The sequence below is a fragment of the Melanotaenia boesemani genome, chromosome 15 (assembly GCF_017639745.1).
Source record: "Melanotaenia boesemani isolate fMelBoe1 chromosome 15, fMelBoe1.pri, whole genome shotgun sequence".
Lineage (NCBI taxonomy): Eukaryota > Metazoa > Chordata > Actinopteri > Atheriniformes > Melanotaeniidae > Melanotaenia > Melanotaenia boesemani.
The window spans coordinates 3,356,092-3,377,635 of NC_055696.1; the positions used below are offsets into that span (position 1 = coordinate 3,356,092).

The 21,544-nt window shown below is 42.2% G+C and overlaps 1 protein-coding gene across 3 annotated transcripts in view; it reads left to right on the forward strand.

The window, feature by feature from the left end:
• Positions 1-21,196, forward strand: part of mtmr4 (myotubularin related protein 4) — a 38,904-nt gene extending 17,708 nt beyond the window's left edge. For all 3 annotated transcript variants that reach the window (XM_042007945.1, XM_042007946.1, XM_042007944.1), the window contains 17 exons: positions 4,324-4,413; positions 7,562-7,678; positions 9,300-9,382; positions 10,236-10,402; positions 10,518-10,614; positions 12,575-12,688; positions 13,424-13,611; positions 14,338-14,466; positions 14,649-14,760; positions 15,257-15,452; positions 15,554-15,739; positions 15,984-16,154; positions 16,403-16,557; positions 16,711-18,148; positions 18,234-18,344; positions 18,464-18,552; positions 19,460-21,196. In XM_042007945.1, the coding sequence (XP_041863879.1) occupies positions 4,324-4,413; positions 7,562-7,678; positions 9,300-9,382; positions 10,236-10,402; positions 10,518-10,614; positions 12,575-12,688; positions 13,424-13,611; positions 14,338-14,466; positions 14,649-14,760; positions 15,257-15,452; positions 15,554-15,739; positions 15,984-16,154; positions 16,403-16,557; positions 16,711-18,148; positions 18,234-18,344; positions 18,464-18,552; positions 19,460-19,637 (3,621 nt within the window). In that variant the 3' untranslated portion in view covers positions 19,638-21,196. The remainder of the gene's footprint in view (positions 1-4,323; positions 4,414-7,561; positions 7,679-9,299; positions 9,383-10,235; positions 10,403-10,517; positions 10,615-12,574; positions 12,689-13,423; positions 13,612-14,337; positions 14,467-14,648; positions 14,761-15,256; positions 15,453-15,553; positions 15,740-15,983; positions 16,155-16,402; positions 16,558-16,710; positions 18,149-18,233; positions 18,345-18,463; positions 18,553-19,459) is intronic.
• Positions 21,197-21,544: the final 348 nt, after the last annotated feature.

A 21,544-nucleotide genomic window follows, 5' to 3' on the forward strand; every position in this document is an offset into this window, starting at 1 on the left:
CTAGATGCTTTGCTGCTTGTGTTTGTATAGAAATGTAGAGCTCTGTCGTCTGTCTTGAGTTCTGTTTGCTTTGCAAAAAGGATTTAAGATGGTGAAATGTCAAGGTTGTCTGCAGGAAAGTTTATCACTCACTTTATTTCAAAGTTTCCTTCAATACTGCAACAATATTGTCTGCGCTTTCATGTATGTCGCATATTGTTTAAACTGCCATATTGTTTTGTTTTTGCAGCCATGCAAGAATCTACATTTGCTTGTGTTTTTAAAGTGCACTATGTTCTAGCAGGGTCCTAACAAGAATGCACCGTCAGGGCTGCTCCACAACTAATTGAGTAAATGTTGCCAAGTACTGTCAGGTAGTGCAGCAGAAAGCATTTGAGCCAAGGGACCTGATGAATTATTAATATAGGATCAGGTGTGTGTGTTTGTGCGTGTGCATAAAAACCCAAATTCATGGTATTGTGGTTTAATCAGCATTGAATGTCTTAGTAGCAGGTTATGCTGCACACCACAATAAACTTTATAGTAAAAGTAAACTTGTGTCTGGATGGCAGGCTGGTGGGTCAAGCTGCCTGGCAACAGTCTGCAAGATGTGCCTGTAATGGCCTGAACCTCACAGGAGGCCTCTGACTGATGGCTACTGTCATAGTTCACCTCTCAGGTGAAAATAAGTTAAATTGATGGCATGCAGCTGCCTCATCCATCTCATGCTGTAGGGTTGCACAAGCCAAAGGTCCAAAGATTAATCAGATTGTGCTTTAAAGAGATTTTGAAGAGTTCAGATTGGTCTAGAACCGAAGTTCAAAGGGTCGACAGGAGCTTTCTTCTCAGCGAGGCATTATAGTTTGGGTTTTTATATTAGGATTTTCAAGTTCAGTTCAAAACGGTTTGTCCTGTTGCAGCATGTCTCACAAGCCACAAATATGAGCCCTTGAGTGGGGAGAAAACTTTCCAAACCTCATGAAGTCATTTTGATTGGGAGATGTCAAGAATTACAAATGTTATCAGCGTGGAGGCTTTCAAGAAGTTAATGAAATCTACAGATGGAAAATAAGATTCATGCTTTTTGTGTTATAGGTAAACAGCTGTTAGTCATATTTAACAGGAAAAAAAAAACAGCTGCTGTTTTTAAAAAAAAAAAAAAAAAAAAAAACTGTTGTAAATCAACATGAACTAACAGCATCGTTTGTGTCTGTAAAGCCTCTGGAACTTGTTTCAATAGGAGTGGACGTCACAGTTGGGTATAGCACTAACACCAACCTCTATAGCTGCCATTTACTAAAATTTCTAATTACTTCTCCAGGTTTACTTGTGTAATGACTTGTTACCTTAATCTCTCCCACAAACACACTTCTCACATCCATTAGAAGCTTTCAGTGCGAACGTAGAAGCAGTAGGGGAGTCTTCATCCAAAGGCAAAGATGGGTCAGTGTAGCACTTAGCTGACTTTCTGCGTAATTGTTCTGTTTTTAACTTGAAGGATCATGAAATTAAAAATGGACTCCAACGTTTCACTACTGTTATGATATCTCTGCTGTTCTGCTGTAGGGGCAAAAACTGAGTCTAAGGTCTGAGTTGGGTCGGAGGATAATTTGCATGTTCCTGTAAAAAAAAAAGAGCATCCTTAAAATATGAGTTCCCTTTCCCTCTGTATGCGATGTGATTAAACAAAAAAGGTTTTATGGACATAAATGGATTTTAATTAAAAGTTCCCACATTCTGGTAATTAACCAAAACTAGCTATATTAGTTCTGAACCTGCACTGAGTTATTTGAAATGGACCAACAATAGCCAAAACAAACATTTTATGGTTTCAGAACCAACTAATTTTGTTTGTAATATATCAAACTGTTTTTACTCTTTTCATGTGAGTAAAATTCCCAAAAATCCCAGATGTTTGAATGTTTTTAACAAACCAGGAAGTGGGAAGTTGGGATCTGAAGCTCCTGATTGCAGCTGGCCCATGTTAAGCCCTGACCTGAGGGCCTTTGCTGTTAGTCATCCTCTCTCTGGTTGTTGATTAAAGATCAATAGAGACAAAGAAAAGATAAACTGAAAGTTGGACAAATTGGCCTTTTTTTTGCTTTTAAAAGCAAGTGAAAGTAATTTCGTATTTGTTTTTGTGTCTGTGACAACAGGAAAGCTTAAAAATATTGCTTCAACAATATATTATGATCCTTGATGTCTACCTTAAGAAGTCAGATGGTGACATGCTGTCGACTTGTAGGGGTGGGGTTGCCGCTGTTGGAACACCGTCTCCATCTGTTACCAGTGAGTGGAGGGCTTATTGTGTGGTTTAATTAGCTGCTTGGACCTTTTAGATGACAGATGTGATCATTTCCAATACGGCAGGAGTCCTGCGTGGTCTGACATCAAGGGTTTTCCTGCTGAAATTTTATTCATTTTGTTGTTGTGGCACATGACAAGAGTCCAAAGAAATTAAATATTCAGCCAGGACACCCTTTCTGTTTTCATTAAGAAACCACAGACATGTGGTCGCACATGGGTGGGGAAACCAAATCCAGCAGAGCTGCAGAGGTTGCCTTGTCTGCAAAAATTAGGAGTGAAATATCCCCATGTAGCAGACAGTCAGACATGGATCATTTTAATGATCTGATCTGCAAGATTTTCCACATCTAAATGTCAAGATTCAATATCCATGAACTCTTAAATAAATTTTCTATTAAAGTATGAAAAACTGATAATTCATGCCGTGAAACCCTTTGATGTAATTCTTTACAAATAGGTCAAGTAGTATTGGGGACATGTCCTTCAATTTCATCACTTATTTTCACTCCAGAGTTTGAAGTATGACCTGGTGATTTGCTTAGTCTGAGCAGAGCAGCAGACCTGTTAGCTACAAGGACAGGGTTGACGGCCCACTTTGTTCCTCCCTCTTTCTCACTTCTGCTGCCTCCTTCTAATTTTAGCCTCTCATCCATCAGAATAAGTATGAACTTCAGAAAGCTGCACTTGTTTAGATTCATCTGCAACCTTAGAAATCTTTCTGTCACATTTGTTATCAAAAGTGTCAGAATTGATGAATTATTTAAGTTTTTTTCTTAGAGCTGGTGCATGACTCATGAAAAAGTAGTGTGTGCAACACCTCACCAAGTTCTGGTCTTTGTTTGAGACTGGGTGTTGCAATCTTGTACAAAGTCTATGCTTTAGGTATTCAGCACCCAGTGCTTTTCTTATCATTTACACATGCGGCACCTGTCTCTACAGTGCCAAAGCAAATGCACTATAAATAAAGAAAAGTTACTTGTCCAGCATTATTATTTATCAGTGAGAGAAAATACTATTCACCACTGAGTTGTGAACATTTAAAAAGGCTTGCCTCATTGACCACATGGCGGGTGCTCCTTATTGAAATTGAGTTTTAGATCTCATTAATAGTCTATTTTTAATCTTGTACATGAGGTCTTTGAGTTATCTGGTGAAGATAGGAAAATTATACTTGGCATGCATTATATACCAGAGGCTAACAACCCTGATAAATGCTTAATAAAAGGACCAAAGATTCACTCTGATCTTTCCAGTGCTGATTTAATGATGATATAACTGTGTTTTTCTTCTTCTTCTTCTTCTTTTTCATATTATATGTTGCCATCGGTTTTGTGGTGCTGGGTGCTTTTAAATCTTTGTGGTAACTGGTTACATTGACTTGCAAAGACAGCAGAGAGGATAGTGTTTACTTTGTGTACATTTCACTTAGTTTGAGTTTGTTGCTGAAACGCATGATGTGTTGGGGTGATAATAAATGTCAGCTAGCTGTATAGTACTCTCTGTTCATTTGAAGAAGCATCAACAAACACTGGTGAATCAGCCAATGCTGCAGCCACAACACAACATGGCCGGTGTTTTAACTCGACTAAAGCCACCACTCCAAGGGGAAATTTAGGAACATGCCATCAATCATAGTCTTGATCTTTCCATAGGATCATTTATAAATCTCTGTGCATCTGGCCTCAGATGATTGGTTTATGTTTATTTGTAGATGTGATCACTAATGAAGTGCTGTGAAGGAAAATCAGCTTGTTATATCTGTTATTAGCCTCCAGAGCTTCAGGCTGCGTGATGAGATGGAGCTAAGGTAAATGTTGGCTAACTTTAATAACCAAAGGGCCCTAAAAAATGCGAAGAGGTGTTTATAATTAGGTTATGCAAATGTACCAAAAGTAGGATAACTAATTAATTTTTTATCAGCAGTGATCCTGTAATCTAATCAGTTACTTCTTAAAAAATAATGCTGCCCAACACAAATCATTAAATACAGTATGAGAAGGTTATTTATATGTTTGCATCTGTTTTTGTGTTAACCAGGGTGAAGAGGGGCCTCCCAGTCTGGAGTACATCAAGGCCAAGGACCTGTTCCCCCAGAAGGAGCTGGTGAAGGAAGATGAAAGCCTTCAGGTAAGCCAGACATCTTGGACCCATGTTCTCTGACACCCAGCAACATGTCTGTAGAGTAGAAAACCATACACTGCTGAAAAGACAAAATTTATAATTACAAAATCATGTTCAAACTGGGCTTCTCGTTTCATATCAGTGTTTCTCTGAAACTCCTGAGGCACGGTGTGTCAGTGAAAGAAAGTTTAAAAGAAGCGGAGGCTGAAAATGTTGACAAACCTTCTTTGTGTTCAGTGTCTAAACAAAAGTAGTAAAGATGTTTGTATCCCACTCATACAGGCTCGGTATGTTTTCCGTTCAGATACTAAATGTAAATGTTTTTATCTCCTCACTTATTCAGACTGTTAGTCCCTTCAGGATCAATCCCTAAGTCTTGTTTGAAGGCTTCTAGACGAAAACATTATACCAAGCCGTTCCACTAAAACAGTCTCTGCAGAGAATAAAAACCAGGACAGCTGAAAAGGATTTTTGGGTCATTTACGTGACTAGGATTTGGTTACATGCTGAAGATGCCAATAGCAAAACTATAATGGGCAACTTTTGCTCTTCTCTCATTGCTGTTGAGTGTGCGCTTCATAGCTGTCTGGTGGTTAATGGAGCTAAGCATCAAGCGTCTGGGAAACTGGACAAAGGAAAGATGGAGGGAAGAGGGATTCACCCAGCTGAGGGTCACTGTTTGCTGTTTCTTTTTTTGCTTTGCAATTAAAGCATGTTTCCACTTGGTTTGCAGTGCATTGTGGGGAGTATCAGAGTATCAACCTACTCAGAGGTGCGTTTATTTATAAAGGCCACTGACTTTCAGCTAAGCAGGATGTGAAGACTGAGATCTGTCATTTTCTGTATTAGTCTGTTTTTAATTTCACTCATTGCAAGTTACATTTTGTATAAATATGCACTCTTTCTCTGCTTCCCCTCCCCCAGCATTCACACGTGTAGTCACATGCGTGTCTGCTTTTATTTAGCTGCTCCCATTGAACAGCTAATATCTGTCATAGCAACATTTTTGCTGGCAAATTGCAGGCATCCCCCCTCCCCCCCCCCAACATGTTTCATACCTTGCTGCTGTATATGTGCAAGCCATGGTGGATATACTGGGGAGTTGTGAGCGCCTGTCCTGACAGGCAGGCTGCTTGAACCGGAAGTCACGACTCACAAATCAGTGTTATTCATGAGTCTTCTGCTCACCCTCCCTTCTCTCTGGCTCTCCTTTTCAAATTCCTGCAGCAGAAGGCTTCATAGAGGAAACGTGACACAGTATCTTCTGCTGCTCCTGCCGGCTGCCAGTGACTCATGCACCTACTTTTGGAGCCCAGCTCGTTTAATGCAGCTCCCAGTCTGTGCAGCATGTTAACTAGGGTGTTCTCGGCAGGACGCAGTAGGCCTCCACCACAGAGCACAAGTGCACAGATAGTAGCTGCACTATCTAATTTCAGCCTTTTTATGCTTCTGTTGAGGCAGTATAAAACGTCTCTGCTTTTGTGCTTAGTTTTTTTTTCTCTTTTTTTATTATGCAAATGACTTTTTTTTTCTCCCCTGTCAGCAACTTTTAAGCTCTGCATGTGTGTCAGCGTTGTTTCCTGTTAGTTCAAAGTTACTGAGGTGCAGTTTTATTATAATTATTATTATTATTATTGTTTTTATTGTTATTATTATTATTATTAAAAGCTGGGGAATATTTAGTTATTAATTTCTGTCTGTGGGGCTGTTGGCTGCAGCCTGTATTTGGTACTGTTGTTGTCTGATTGCAGAATTCTATGTATTCCATTTCCCAGGAAAAGCTCTACTTTCTCTTGTCTGGACTTGCAAGTGCATTTTCAGGCAAGATGGGCGTCAGCAGGTGATAACTTTTACCAGCATGCAATATGTCTTTTAGATATGCTTTTTTAATTCATCTTAAACTTACTGTGTGTGTTTTCTCTTTTTGGCCTGAGTGGTAAAAGATCTGAGTCTGTCTGTCAGATCCGGTATGTGGGCCCTGTGCACCACAGCTGTGTTTTTATCAGTGTTGACTAATGTGTTTCAAGTCAGCCTGATTCTTATTAGTGTTTTTTTTTTAAATACTGTTATAAACAATCCCCCATCTGCCCCACTGTATACCATGCCATCTCTTTTTAGCATGCACTTGTGGGTCCTGCTCTTTGTGACTCAGCAGTGCATGCTAATGCAATGAGGTTATGTCTCTAAGCAACACCGTTGCCCTCACCTCCAGCAACTAAACAAAACCTGAGTTGCCATTCATAGTCCCCAAAGATGATTATCCTAAAGAAGCCAAAATGAAAATGAGCTTGCATAAAGCACAGTCTGTTTTAGAAATGCATTAATACAAAGTTATAACTTAAATCATCCTGTTCAGCAGCAATTATGAAAGATTTTACTGTTTGCTGCATTTCAGAGAATCGGTTTGGAGCAATGGTAAGCAGCATAGTAAATTTAGCCAGACTGGTAGGTGTGACATTGACCACAGTGAAAGTGGTTAAACGCTCCAGTTTATCTGTAAACTGAAACATTGTTTAAAAGCTGGCACACATGCGTTGTCACATCCACTCGGTTGGCTTTTAAAGATAATTCCCTGCCTCTGAATGAAATGAAAAATGTTCTATCAGCCTCTGTTAGAAAACCAATTACCTTAATGTAAGGGTCTCGTTGCAGCTGAAGCCAGGGCTTGGCTGTGACTGTAATAAAATGGGTACAAGTAAGAATGTTAATGGATAGTTTGGGATCCCTCCTTCAGCATTAGTGCAGACAGGCTCCCTCTCAGCTCTGCCTCTTGTTTGCCTGCTCATTCAGGCTCAGCAACAAGCCCTCTGCACTCACAAAGGTTCCTCTGTAAAACTACTATGTGCTAATTGGACAGCTACACATGCACACATTGTGTTTTCACTGAGTTTTTAGTATATAAGCCTACTTATGTGCCTCTTTGCCTGAGTAGAGTTACAGCGCATGTAAATTGGTTGTAGACACTTTGTTGACCAGGGTTTGTACCACTAGTTGTACCCACCTTTGTGTACTACTGTGTACAGCCTAAAAAATAGAAAGGATTAAAGGATAAATGGGCCTTAAGGATGTAGACATGATGCCCATGTACAGGAGCTGGTGTAATGTTTTCTGCACAGCAAACTTAAAGCGAACCTTCTGTTTTGTGTCTCTACAGGTGCCATTCCCAGTTCTTCAGGGGGAAGGGGTGGAATATCTTGGCTGTGCCGATGAAGCCATCATCGCCATTTCAAACTACAGACTCCACATCAAGTTCAAGGACTCTGTCATCAATGTGAGTGCACGTCTTGGACCGTAAACGTAAAGAAAAACTACAAATGTTTTGCTTCAGGACAAATGGCACAATTGTCTGAGTGAATACTGCTGCCATGCCACGCCACTGCAGAGACCAATAGCAGCAGAGAGGAGGATTTAGTGTTTAGTCTGGACGCACGCAGGCTTTTCCCTTTGCCCCCATATAAGTTTTATAAACACATAACTGCTCTAACAAGGCAAATAAATCTGCACAAATTCAACATGGGGTACCCGTAAAGTGGTTTTAGCCATCTTCCAGCATAGTTGTGACAAAGTTGTTTGTACCAGGATTGTACCACAGGAGTAGCGGGCTCTTTGATCTTCCTACAGGAGAGGTTTAATGTGACATACAAGCTCCACTCGCCCGGCCCCCACTGGCACTGATGTCCACCAGCCCGCTCCTGCTGACGTCAGGCCTTGCTCAAACACAAACAGGCCACTTGTTTGCATTCACTGGCAGAGAAATTCCTCCTTCTACCCAAAACCTTGTCATCTTTTCCAGAAGGGTACAGTTTCTGGAAACTATGGCATAGCTTCATAAAGAAGGAGGATATAATGACTGATCACTAAGATGTTAAAGTCCCCTCTTTGAGTAGCTCAGTGACTTTAAATGTCACCAGCTAGTTGTCCCTACAATCCTGCCTAGCAGACTCTTGCCTTGACCCCAGCAGCACAGTTTAACTTTGTATGAATGCCAGCAAACCACAACCTCTCACCCACACCTCCTTTCACAACTCATCCCATACTTCTGAGCTGTTTTCCTGCCCTTTGCACCCGTCTATGTTTGTCTTTCTCTCCATGATTTCCATTTGCCTTGGACATGTGCAAGTAACACATTATGCGATCCACTCAGTTATCTTTTATCTTGCACTCTTTGATGTTTTCTTTTCTTTTAACTCTTCATTTTCCTTTTGTCTTCTAAACTTTTTGTTTTGTTTAATAGTTTTTTTGTTTTCCCCCCCATTTCGTCCTGTCTTGTGTTTTCCCTCCCTCCCCTCTCTCCGTGTGCTCCATGGTGTCATTGTGTTTTAGACCTACCCAGGTGTGGACAATGAGATCTCTGTGAGTACCGTATGAAACAACACCACCCTCTGCCACATTCTGGACAGCTTGGTCATTCAGCTCATCTTCAGTCTATCTGAATAAATAGTAACTTTCATTCAGACGAGTGGTTTTGATAGATGTGGGACTTTCTGCAAAATACAGAGTTTTGACCCTGAGATGTAACAAAAAATAAGCACTTTTTTTCCCTTCATTCCCTCTTACTCATACAAGATGCACACACAGTGCCGTTGCATAAAAGTTTGACCAGAGGGGACGTTGTGTGGGGGATTTTGCACCACTTTTATTCTGCGACCAGCCAAGATCAGACATGAAAAGCAGAGCAGGAATCAGACTTAAAGCTGCTGCTCAGTTTTATAACAGCTAAAGACACTAAGTTAAAACACAATCAAATGGGTATAAAGGGCTACACTCACTTTGTTTAACCTGGATTGAGTGTGTTCTAAACCAAGAGGGCGGTAACCTATTTGCAGATGTGCTATCTGCTCTGACAGCAGGCCATCAGGCTGATTGCATGCGCTCTCTGTCCCCCCCTACAGGTGCCGCTTAGGTTGATAGAAAGTGTGGAGGGCAGAGATATGTTCCAGCTGCACATCATCTGCAAAGACTCCAAAGTTGTCAGGTAAGATGAGTGGCTTATTTTATTTAGCACTAACTTCATATTTTCACTTCTAATATCCTTAGCTCCTGTCACAGCATGTAACAGGAGTTAAGGTAAGGTTACTAGAGTTGATGTCAACTCATCTTATTCCTTATTAAAGTCAAACTTCCCATCAAGAGTTGGTCTTCTAAAACTGAATTTGTGCATATGTAAATTATGTTAGTGTGGTAAAAGTGTCTTGGGTATAAAGGTTGTGAGCTTTCAGTAAAGTACTGTCAGATAACGCTCCTGCTGCACCCCAAAACAAAAACAACTATTTGTCCTCAGACTGTCAAACCAAAGCAAGGAGACGCTTTAAGGCTCTTCTACTTAAAAAAAAATGTGGTCTGTTTTTTGTTTTTGTCTTTTTACTGTTGGGACTTTGTTTCACCAAGAACAAAACAGACATAACACTGTGCACTGCATGCATCTCCTCCGTGTTAATATGGATTGAATTGTAACTGGTTTGAAGTGATTTTCACTGATATGGAACATTGCCAGTTTTCTTCAGCAGAGAAATTCAGATAAAGCCAACAAAGTTTCAATGAAGAAAAGGCCGAGGTCACCCTTTATCGATTCTCATTTATTTCAGTGTCATGGACATCTGTAAAGTTCAAAACCTGTGAAGACTTCAGATAGCGAGTTGCAGATGTGGCATCAGTATTTTGGTTCCTCCTCGTTAAGCAGCCATATTGTCACTCCTGTTTAAAGTCTGGAGAGTCACTGAACATCTCATGGATTGTTTTCTTCTCTCAATCCCCAAAGCATGAAGATCTGAAGTAATTTTCCAGCTACATCTTTCATTCTTTTAATCCTTGCAATGGTGTTTCCACAGATGCCACTTTGCAACATTTAAGCAGTGCCAGGAGTGGGTGAAGCGTCTGAACAGGGCCATAGCCCACCCTTCCCGGCTGGAGGACCTGTTCGCCCTGGCTTATCACGCGTGGTGTCTCGGTGGCAGCGCCGACGATGAAGACCAACACGTCCATCTTTGTCGTCCAGGTTTGCATGCTCGCAACCTCACAGTGAATTTTAAGGAAAAGATAACTTTTTGTATTTTTTTTTTTATGTATTTATTTGTATTTATACCCTCTCTCCATGTTGTGTGTTTGTGCAGGGGACCACGTACGTCACAGAATGGAAATGGAGGTTAGGAGGATGGGCTTCGACACACAGAACGTTTGGCGAGTGTCTGACATCAACTGCAACTACAAGTAAGTTACAGAGACTTGGCAGATAACTGAACTGTGTGTAGATCTGGTGGTGTAGGAAGCTGTGGCTTTCAGAAAGTGAATGTTGAGTGGCAGAGTTTCAGATGGCTTTTTGAGAGCTGTGACAGAGTATGAAGCTGTCGCCATGTCTACAAACTGAACAGATTGCATGAGGAAGAGCTTGTGCATGTTTTGGCACTGCTAAGCTCTGGTGGGAAGTAAGGGCTCTGAAATGATATGAATTAGTTAGTTTTATGTGGATAATGACTGGAAGGAGGCTGCAGTGAATTATAGTTGCTTTAAAATCAGACACTTTGTGCAGGGATAGTCCAGTGCAGGAGATGCAGTTTTAGTCGTCTTTACATTATTAGGTGCATTACAAATAAAACAGTTGCTTTGGTATTCTTTAAAGTAGACATATTAAGATGTTTTCTCTAAAGCTGACAAAGTTTACAGGTCTAAATGAAATGTCTAATGTATGCTTTGGTCAAAATAGCGTAGACAGACATCACAGCTACTGGTTTGTTCCGTTAATTTACACCACTGTGCAAGCAGATTATTTTCGTAGGATGGAATGACCCATGACTCTACTTCTTTCTCAGGGTCTAACTTTTATTTCTTTTTTTTTCATCTGTGATACTGAACAACCCTTGTCGCATGTTATGGTATCAGAGAACATAAAGTAAATAGCCTGAGAGCTCAAACTCCACATTAAACTGATTTAAAATAAATATATATATATATATATAAACAAGGGATTCTTTTATTATTATTATTATTCTCAAATACTGACATTTACCTTGGTCCAGCTACACATCCTTCTTTTAGTCAGTCTTGTTAAAGTGAGCCAAGTTGAACATAACGGCTGCTGACTGGTTAATAACACCACTGAGCGTTCGCATCGTAATTTATCTCTCACATACACTCTGCACTTCACTGCAGCCCTCTTCCTCTGTGTTTTTGAGTGTTTTTTCTATTGGCTAAAATAAGAAAAATTGCTTTTTTGGGCAGAACTTGACAGATGTTTGTTACTTGTGCTGTAATGATGTTGCATTTGAGAAATTATATTTTTCAATCTCCAACTAGTAGAAATCAGATTTTCTTGTAGGATACTAAACAAAGTGCTGGTAGAGCTTTATAATTCATTTAATTCTTCAGTATCTAATGAGGATATTTGGTGATAATAGTTTGAGATGATTCAGACTATTATTAATAGGACTATTACCGATAATAGTGATAATATAATCCTGTTGAATATTGATGGGGTTACAACAACAAAAAACAAATTTAATGATAACTAAGTAATATGAATAATGACAAAGTTGATATTAATAAGGCTGATGATATTTAAAACTAGAAAAACATCATCAATCACCTTTTCTGTGTTTTCTTCATACTGTTTTTATTAGTAATCTGGGTACTTGGACAGATATTTCTGCCCATCGTTACTCTAGTCTAGACTTTAACGTGTACAGACATTGTCTCACGCACAATTAATTAAAGCAGGCTGTAAAGATGCTAAATGAATTTCTGCGTAGGCTGATAATATAGTTTCAATAATAACGTTGACGCACTTGAATGTGCTTCAGAGGGGAAAAAAATGGCGAGTGTGTTTAGCGGGCCAGAGAGCGCACATCCTGCTGCGAGAGACACACACAGGACAACGGGCTAATTAAACAAGCTGCAGCCTGCTGACGCCCATGACTCAGCATAGTGTTTTATTTTCCCACTTACACACACACATCGTCTCTGCCTCCCTCTTTCAGCAGGTGAATAGAAACCAAGGGAAGTATCATGGGATAGAAAGGAGAGCAGAAACAGATGGGAGTCGGGTTGACACTGAGATTTGTTGTCTGCCACATCTCAGAGTTATTGATGCAGCAGCGCTGTGTGAACACGTGAACGATGCACCAATATATTCTACATTTAGTCCTCTGCTGAAAACGCTTCATTCCACCTGCAGGTTGTGCTCCAGCTACCCGCAGAAGCTTCTGGTTCCAATATGGATCACTGATAAAGAGCTGGAGAGTGTGGCTTCCTTCAGGTCCTGGAAGAGGATCCCTGTGGTGGTTTACAGGTAAGTTGTGCTGACACACAGCAGTGGGCAGAGTATCTTAAATTTATCCTAGGGCTGTCAAATGATTAAAATTTTTAATCAGATTAATCACATCTTACATATTAATTAATCATGATTACTCATAATTAATCACCATTCACAGTTATGTCTGAAATATGCCAGTTTTTACTGTGTTGTATCAGCAGAACGAGACAATGCTACAAATATTTACTGTTAACTGACCTTCCCTTGAGTTACACATCAGATGTCCAAGGGTCAGTAAATGCGGCATGTAATATACTTCTATATGTTGTTCTTCATCATCTCTGCCATGTTCTAGATCATAATGCAGAATTCATACATCTCACCAACCGTCTCCATGGTGAAAATTTCTGTCATTAAACCAGCAGATGTGACGACTGAAGTTAAACAGTTAACACCGATGAAGAAACTTTGATAAAACTCATGATCTGGATAAAAAGACTTGCATTCTAATAAGACACCCATGTGTTATTCCATGTTATTTACTCTCAAATCCATCCATAGAACCAGGCCAGCTCATCCGTTTCCCGCCGTCGTAACCAAGAAATGACGGATGTATTGGGATTGTCATGTCATACATGCGTTAATTGCATTAAAAATATTAACATAGTTAATTATATAAATTTGTTACCGCCGTTAATGCGATATTTTTTGCATCCCTAATTTATCCAGCTTGCACGACGGACTTATTGACTATGTTGCTTTGTGTTCCAGGCATCAGAAGAACGGGGCAGTGATCGCTCGTTGCAGCCAGCCTGAGATTAGCTGGTGGGGCTGGAGGAACACTGATGACGAGTACCTGGTGACGTCCATCGCTAAGGCCTGTCAAATGCACACTGGAGCCAAGGGGACACCGGCCAGCCGACGAGGGGAAGCTCCCGACTCGTCAGACAGTGACTTTGGTACGACTGCTGTTGAATTATTTATTTATTTTTTAATTTGCAGATTCAATGACTCCTTGGTCGTTTGTGCTTAGGCCAGTGATTTGTAGTATTAAAATGCCTGTTAATGATGCTTAACATCACAGCCTAGCAACAGAGTGCTTCAAACTTAACCTGCAAATGTAGAGCTGTCACTAATTCAGTTATAAATTATCTATTATAGTCATAGTTTACATGCTGCAGATTTAAAAAGATTTGCACCCATTATCCAGCAGTGTTGCTGCATAATAATCAGTTTGTGTTATGAAATGTTGCAACGCTCAAAGTAGGACAGCTGTCAGTGCAGCTTGTACAGAAAAACATCTCTTTGCATCTCTTTCAGGCTCAGTTTTGTTGTCGGAGTTGACACCAATATGTCAAAATGTGAAATGCTGAAACTTAACACATTTATAGACACAGTAACAGGGTGCAGAGTGACTGGCAGCACATCAGTGACCAGGTTTGCAAAGCAAAGCGGTCTGTTTGCAGTCTCAGAGGTGTTACTTGTCTCGCTGTGGTAAACGGGCCTCTTGTGATCATCATCAGGAGGAGAAATTGATTTTCTGCTGGTTACAAATGGAGTCAGTTTCTGTTAATCATATGGACTGCATCTCTCTGGTTACATGATGCTCCTTTCAGGCTTTCTATCACTTGGTCTCCACAGCAGGTTGATTGACTTCACTCTGCCCTCCTGCCTGTTTTCCCCAGACTCCTCTCTGACAGGCGGCACTGGCTGCGATGACAACACCGTCCCACAGAAGCTGCTGATTCTGGATGCCCGCTCATACACTGCTGCAGTGGCAAACCGGGCCAAGGGAGGAGGATGTGAATGTGAAGGTTGGTATAATCAAATGTGATAGTATTTTTTATTACTTGTTTTAAGAGTCATCATCGTAGATAGTGATATTAACTTTTTTTTTCCTTTTTTGTTATTCAAAACAAGATTAAAGCAGCGTGTGTCTGTATCTCACAAATAAAGCATTGTTTATAGTGGATGCCTTTTTTGTATATGCATTTAGAGTACTACCCAAACTGTGAGGTAATGTTTATGGGAATGGCCAACATCCATGCCATCCGCAACAGCTTCCAGGCTCTGAGAGCAGTCTGCAGTCAGATTCCGGATCCAGGAAAGTAAGTGGATCTGTTTGACCTTTCTCTGTGAGCAGCTCTGCCCTGGTTTGCACCTCCCTTCCCTGTTTCAGTGGCTCTGGTGCACAGTAATATAACACCATACAGAAATGGGAACACTGCCACAGTGCAGTCTCGTTCCTACTGTGCCGGCCAGATGTCTGTCTGTACACATTACCAGCACATGCTTGTGTTGTGGCTCTCCATTTGTTAGTGTTTCTATATGTTTTTTTTTCTAGACTTTGTGTGTTCTGCGACATGCATATGTAAACTGTGGGGGCCAACCCAGCTGCTCCAGAGTTGCTTTTTAGTTAAAAGCTTTCTATAATGACATTTATAGGCTTTTAGAGATACATTTTGGACCCTCCTTGTACATATTAGCCTAAAAATTCTACATAAGATGATGTATTCATGCAATATATGACTCCAGATTACATCTATCAGGAGATATTCCATATGGTGTAATAGTTGTCTGATCGGCCTCTTCTTGTGTTTCCAGCTGGCTGTCTGCACTCGAGAGCACCCGTTGGCTGCAGCATCTGTCTGTCATGCTGAAGGCAGCCACTCTGGTGTGTTCAGCAGTGGAGCGGGAAGGCCGGCCCGTCCTGGTGCACTGCTCAGATGGCTGGGACCGCACGCCCCAGATAGTAGCCCTCGCCAAGATTCTGTTGGACCCTTACTACAGGACATTAGAGGTGAGAGTCTATCTTAAGATTTTTTTTTTTACATAGATTTATGTAGATTGCTGGTAAATGTTTTTATAATAAATGTAATGTTGCCTCTGTGCTGTCCATAGGGATTCCAGGTGCTTGTGGAGACTGAGTGGTTGGACTTTGGCCACAAGTTTGGGGACCGCTGTGGCCACCAGGAGAACACAGATGATGTGAGCGAGCAGTGCCCCGTCTTCCTGCAGTGGCTGGACTGCATTCACCAGCTGCTCAAACAGTTCCCCTGCTTGTTTGAGTTCAACGAGGCCTTCCTGGTAGGTGGTCTTTTGACACTCTGTCGCTCTTTTTCTAATAAATATATTTTCTGGGACTATTTCAGCCTCAATCATGAGACATTTTTCTCAGCATTACACATGTATCTTATTTTGGGAATGAATTCCCCTCTGACGTTAGTGTTTCCCTAAAATAAGCAGTCATTCTGAAGAGGAAGAGCAAGAACTGATGTATTAAAGTGTTTTACAAAAGACCTAACATGATCCATCATCTCCTCATTTCCAGGTCAAGCTGGTGCAGCACACTTACTCATGTCTTTACGGCACATTTCTGTGTAACAATGCTCGTGAGAGGGAGGCGAGGAACATCTATAAGCGCACCTGCTCTGTGTGGTCACTGCTTCGCACAGGAAACAAGAACTTCCAAAACTTCCTCTACATCCCCAGCCATGATATGGTACTGACCAGTTTTATGATATGATTATCTTGTTTTTAGCTTCCTCTGCGATAGCTCTGTGGTGGTATTTTTGGCTCGGGTTCTCTTAAATCTGAAAATTAAGGAACTGTTGATTACATTTTAACATGAGATTAAAAGTTTCACTCTTTCACCATCTCTTTTCAGGTGATGATTATACACAGAGCTAAATGAGTAACAGACAATCATTTTATATTCACCTGCTAGGATTGTCCGTATTTGTCTGCTAGGTGCTGCAGCCAGTCTGCCATACTCGGGCACTACAGCTGTGGACAGCTGTGTACCTGCCCACCTCCTCCCCCTGCACTGCTGTGGACGAATCTGTGGAGCTCTACCTCCCTCCGTGCGTCACAGGAGACGAGCTCACCTCCCGTTCCCTGGACAGGTATGTTGGCTTGATGCATATCTAATCTGTATTTATTGTTATTTGCAGTCATTAGAGGGAGCTTTGTTAGAATTAGACTGCCCTCTAGTGTTGGTAATGAAAATGAATTGAAAATGGATGAAAATTAAATCTGCATGTAATTCTGATTTCCAGACTTCCAAAGACCCGCTCCATGGACAACCTGCTGTCAGCTTTTGAGAATGGGATGCCCCTGACACGCACGTCCAGCGACCCTAATCTCAACAAGCACTGCCAGGAGGGTCGCTCCGCTCTGGATGACTCGCCTGCCACAGAAGACACATCTGCCGATGGCTCCGATGAGGTTATCTCTGATGCTGGAGTGGAGACGCAATCTGCTCATCAGAGTCCTGCCAAGACCCCAGAGGGTGACCTGGGTGCAGAGGGCGCTGAAGACAAACTGGAGGAGCCTTGTCTTACTACACAGCCGTTGCCCTCTCCACCACTTCCCCCAGTGTCTGTTATCACAGACGTCACACTCACACATTCACATACTGTCTTCTACACTCCGGTCCTCCAAGCTTTGCCTCAAATCACAAACCCTCCTCTCCCACCACCTCCACTGGAGGATGAGATCCCATGTAGGACTCCTGAGAGCACCGTGTCACCCACTCATAAATCAGAGCCATGTTTACCTCTTCCATGCAAGAACACTCAACCTGCAGCCAACACACCCACCTCGCTGCTTGATGGACAACTTGATGGTCAAGCAAATGGCCTCCCGGAGTCAGCCAGTCTGCTGGCTCCTAAGCAGCAGACATCACTGCTGCCCATGGAGGACTCCACTGAGACTCTTACGGATGAGGGAGAGCTTCCCCCCACGTTACCTTCCACAGTAAGCTCAAATCATTTAAATGATGAGGAGGAGGAGCCGGAGTCACAGCCACATGTTCACCCTCAGAAAGACAAGGAGGACATGAGGACTGATGTCGCAAAAGGACGTGAGCAGATGTCGGCAGACTGCACCCAGGTAACCACTCGCCATCTGATCTCCCAGAGCCAGCTCTCAGACCTGTCTCTGCTGGGCTCTCACTGGGACAGCGTCCAGGGTCTGGTCCAGTCTGCCTACAGTCATTCTGCTGTCAGCCGAGCCCTGCAGCCCAACACCTACCAGAACCGCCGGCTTGCCAGTAAACTCCTCCGTGCCCAGGGCTTCAATATTGCCAGTGGGTCTCAGTGCTGCCGCAGGGAGGCTCTTTGTTGTCCCAGCAGCCCTCTGCAGGCTGGTTGGCTGTCTGCTGCCAGGAACGCGGGCTACAACGGCCTGTGCGGACCTGCCATCGCTGCCCTCAACAGCTACTCTCTGGCAGGCCATCAAGTTCTGCCGGCTTCTTTTTCCTCTCCCTCCGCTTCAAGCTCCCCTCCCCCGCCTCACACTCCGGCTTACCTTGATGACGACGGGCTACCGGTGCCAATGGATGCTGTGCAACAGAGACTGCGACAGATTGAGGCAGGTTACAAGCAGGAGGTGGAGGTGCTGCGGCAACAGGTGCGACAGCTGCAGATGAGGCTGGAGAGTAAACAGTACGCCACCCCTCCCTCAGAGCCAGACATCGACTACGAGGATGACATTGTGAGTAGCTTTTTCAGTGATGACATTGGTTTCAGGTTATTATTCTTCCATCTGTCCTCTGATCTCACTCTGCTCTCTGGTTCAGACGTGTCTGCGGGAGTCAGACAACAGCAACGAGGAGGATTCTCTGTCCACCCACAGCGAGGACCGTCTGTCCGAGGGCAGCTGGGATCGAGTGGAGCGCAAGGACACAGAGGTCAGATTCCTTCATTTCATTAAGCATCTGTCTTCACTTCCTGCCCCTTCTCCTTCCCCTTCACCTGCATGACCAGGATCACCTTTTAAAGTGAGACTGTTCTGTCTGTGCGTGTGCAGGTCACGAGGTGGGTGCCGGACCACATGGCCTCCCATTGTTTCAACTGTGACTGTGAGTTCTGGATAGCCAAAAGACGTCACCACTGCAGGTAGGGCTTTTTCTTCTATTACATTAACAGACATAAGCACGGTTCTGTCTTGATCCAGAAATATCATCAGGAGCAGCTTAAGTTTCCCCAGCAGAGACAAAAATATAGTTACACACCTCAGTTAGTGCAAGTACTTTTATCTCCACAAAGTATGTTAGCCTAGCTTGTCACAAACAACGAAAACCTGGTGACCAGCTAGTTTTTTTAGCTGTGTGCATCATTAATGTCATGTTTCTGTGTTACCACTCATCTTTTTCTTGGTCTGGCTCAGAGAGTTTTGTCATTTCTATTTTTTGAGCCTCATTTCCGGTTTCGTGTTAAGCTAAAAAGCTGCTTTTCTACTTCATATTTACACATCTTAAAGAAAACTCTTATTTATTTCATAATATCATATAATATAGTTCCCAAATTTCCCTGAGGACTCTCCAAAGGGATTAATAAAGTATTTCTATTCTATTCTAATATATTCAAAACAGCCAATTTGAGATGAGCTTGAAAAACCCCAACAATCAAACTGATCAGATTTAATGATTGCTTGTCCAGAAAAGCTGAAAATTTACTATCAAAATGTAGTTTTTTTTTTTGTGCATCCACTTTTCTTGATACCCACTTTGTTGCAGCCTGATTCTGTCAAAGCTGCAGCTTGTAGTTAAAAGATACACAGTGCTTTTTTATTTTCTAGGCAAGAGACCAAGATTTGGTTTCATCCCATGATGAGACCAAAGCTTGAAAGATGAAAAGAATCATGATCAGGTGGATCAGCATTCAGAATATGATACAGAAATATCATGCAGGCCACTCTGGATGAAACTAAACTGAGTCAAACGTGGATTTTAATCAGATTTTGTTTCACCTTTTATAAGTGGCTGTAACACTGAGGATTAATAAAGCTTTGTTCTCTTTTCAGAAACTGTGGTAATGTGTTCTGTAAAGACTGTTGTCACCTGAAGCTGCCCATCCCAGACCAGCAGCTGTACGACCCGGTGCTGGTCTGCAACACCTGCCATGACCTGCTGCTGGAGTCCCGCACACGCGAGATCCGCAGCCAGCAGCTCAAGAAGGCCATCGCCACAGCCTCCAGCTGAGAGAAGCGCAGCTAGCGTGGCCCGCCTCTGCTCTGTCCGATGAGCCGAGCGCCCCGTCCTAAGCTCAACCTGCTGTCGTTTCAGCCGCGGGGGCGAACAATGAGGAGTTGTTTCTCTTTGAGAGGCTCAGTTTTGAAACAGAGATGCACCGAGACTGGAAGGATGAAGAAAGAGTTGGATGGAAGCATGTTAGCAGGTGGTGGGGGGGGAGGGGTGGTTCCTTGCAGAACAAAACCCCCTTATGTTCAAAGACATTTTTCAGCCTGGAGTGCTGCAGCGTCCTGCTGCCTCCGCATGGCTCAGTCCTCTTAACAGTTCCCTGTGTGAGAAACGTCTCTAACCTGCCCCTCCCCACCCTTTTGGTCCCAAACACCTGCACCCTCCTGACAGACTCTGTCTCGCACTTCAGAGGACAATCGCTCGCCCTTCAATGTGTTGGGGACTCCAAAAAGCCTTTACCTGTACTACCGGAGGCTTTCATCTTTAAAAATTGCTGCTACAGTATTTAAAAGTCTAATTTTATATTCTTATTTTGTGCACTAATAGCTGTCGTGTATTTGAGGGAAATTGAGACCAAACTTGAGAAAAAAGGGAGAAATCTGCTGTTTACTTTGCATCTTTGATTTTTAGAGCCTGAATGTAACGTGCTGGGCTAACTGGATGGAATTAATGTTAAAGTGCATTTGGTGGGTCGTTTAAATGTTCATTGCTGCAATGTGTTCTCAAAATGGTGTATGCACAGTCAACGTGGTTCTGTCTATCAATGCTTTTCTCCAATATGGCCCTGTTGCATCGTTAGATGTTGTGAGGACTGCATTTTTGTTATTGGACGTAAAGGAAGAGGACAAATCCAGTTGGGAGATGGCGATGGCTGTTTTTTTTTTTTTTGTTTTGTTTTGTTTTGTTTTCTTTTGTGATGTGACCGAGGGAACATCCTAAAGCTTTGTGCTGAGGCTCTTGTGCTTGAATGGCTCAATGTCCACATAAAGCTTGATGTCCAGCTAACTGATGACTCCTCAGACTGGGAACTGTCAGTGAAGACCCCTCGAGGAGAAGACTGAACTGCAGGCTTGGATTTTTGCTTTGTTTCACTAGGGGACCTTGGCTACAGTCCCCTTTTAAAATATGTTTGTGTCTACTGGTGGTTTCTTGCGACAATAGTGCCATATTTAGTTTTGTCCATTTTTTGGAGCCTTTTTCTTTCTTATGGACAGCAGCAGTTTTCTAATTGGCCACATCTGTGTATGTTTTAATAGTGCAGATACTTAGTTGCTGAATAACACTGAGACAACTAAAGAATAACAGATGGTTAGATAACAAGAGTGATGGGATATCACCGTAATTAGTAAACCTTTGTGGTTATCCATCGTCTAATATTTGGGATGATTTTTATGCACAGAGTTGAGGTCAAAATCTTCAAAAAGGAGCTCAGAAATGTAACATACATAGTTATCTGATCAGTAGTGGTGGCTAAAACCTGTCACTTAAAGAATAATTGTTGTAAAGAAATGCACTGTAAAAGTTAAATCCAATGGGTTAAAATAAAAGAGTATATCAATGATCTGTTTCCTGTCCTGATGATTTACTGTGACTTTGAAAGGCACCGAGCATTTAGATTCTCACTCTTTTACATGTCCCAGTAAGAGGATTAAAACCTTGTGAGTGGTGTAAATTAACAATAGATTAACATGATGAGGCAGAATTAATCAGTGTGTACATTAAGAGGCTGTGAATGACTTGGTGAACACTAGAGGGAGGAAATGAACTGTGTCACAAATCAAAGCAAACATTAAACTTTGATTAAATACTTTGAAGGACCTTTGTGTCCTACCAGAAAAGCTGAAGGAGGTGGGATCAGAGAGGGAAGTCTGGAGGTCTTTTGCACAACATCAGTACTTTCTGTTGGT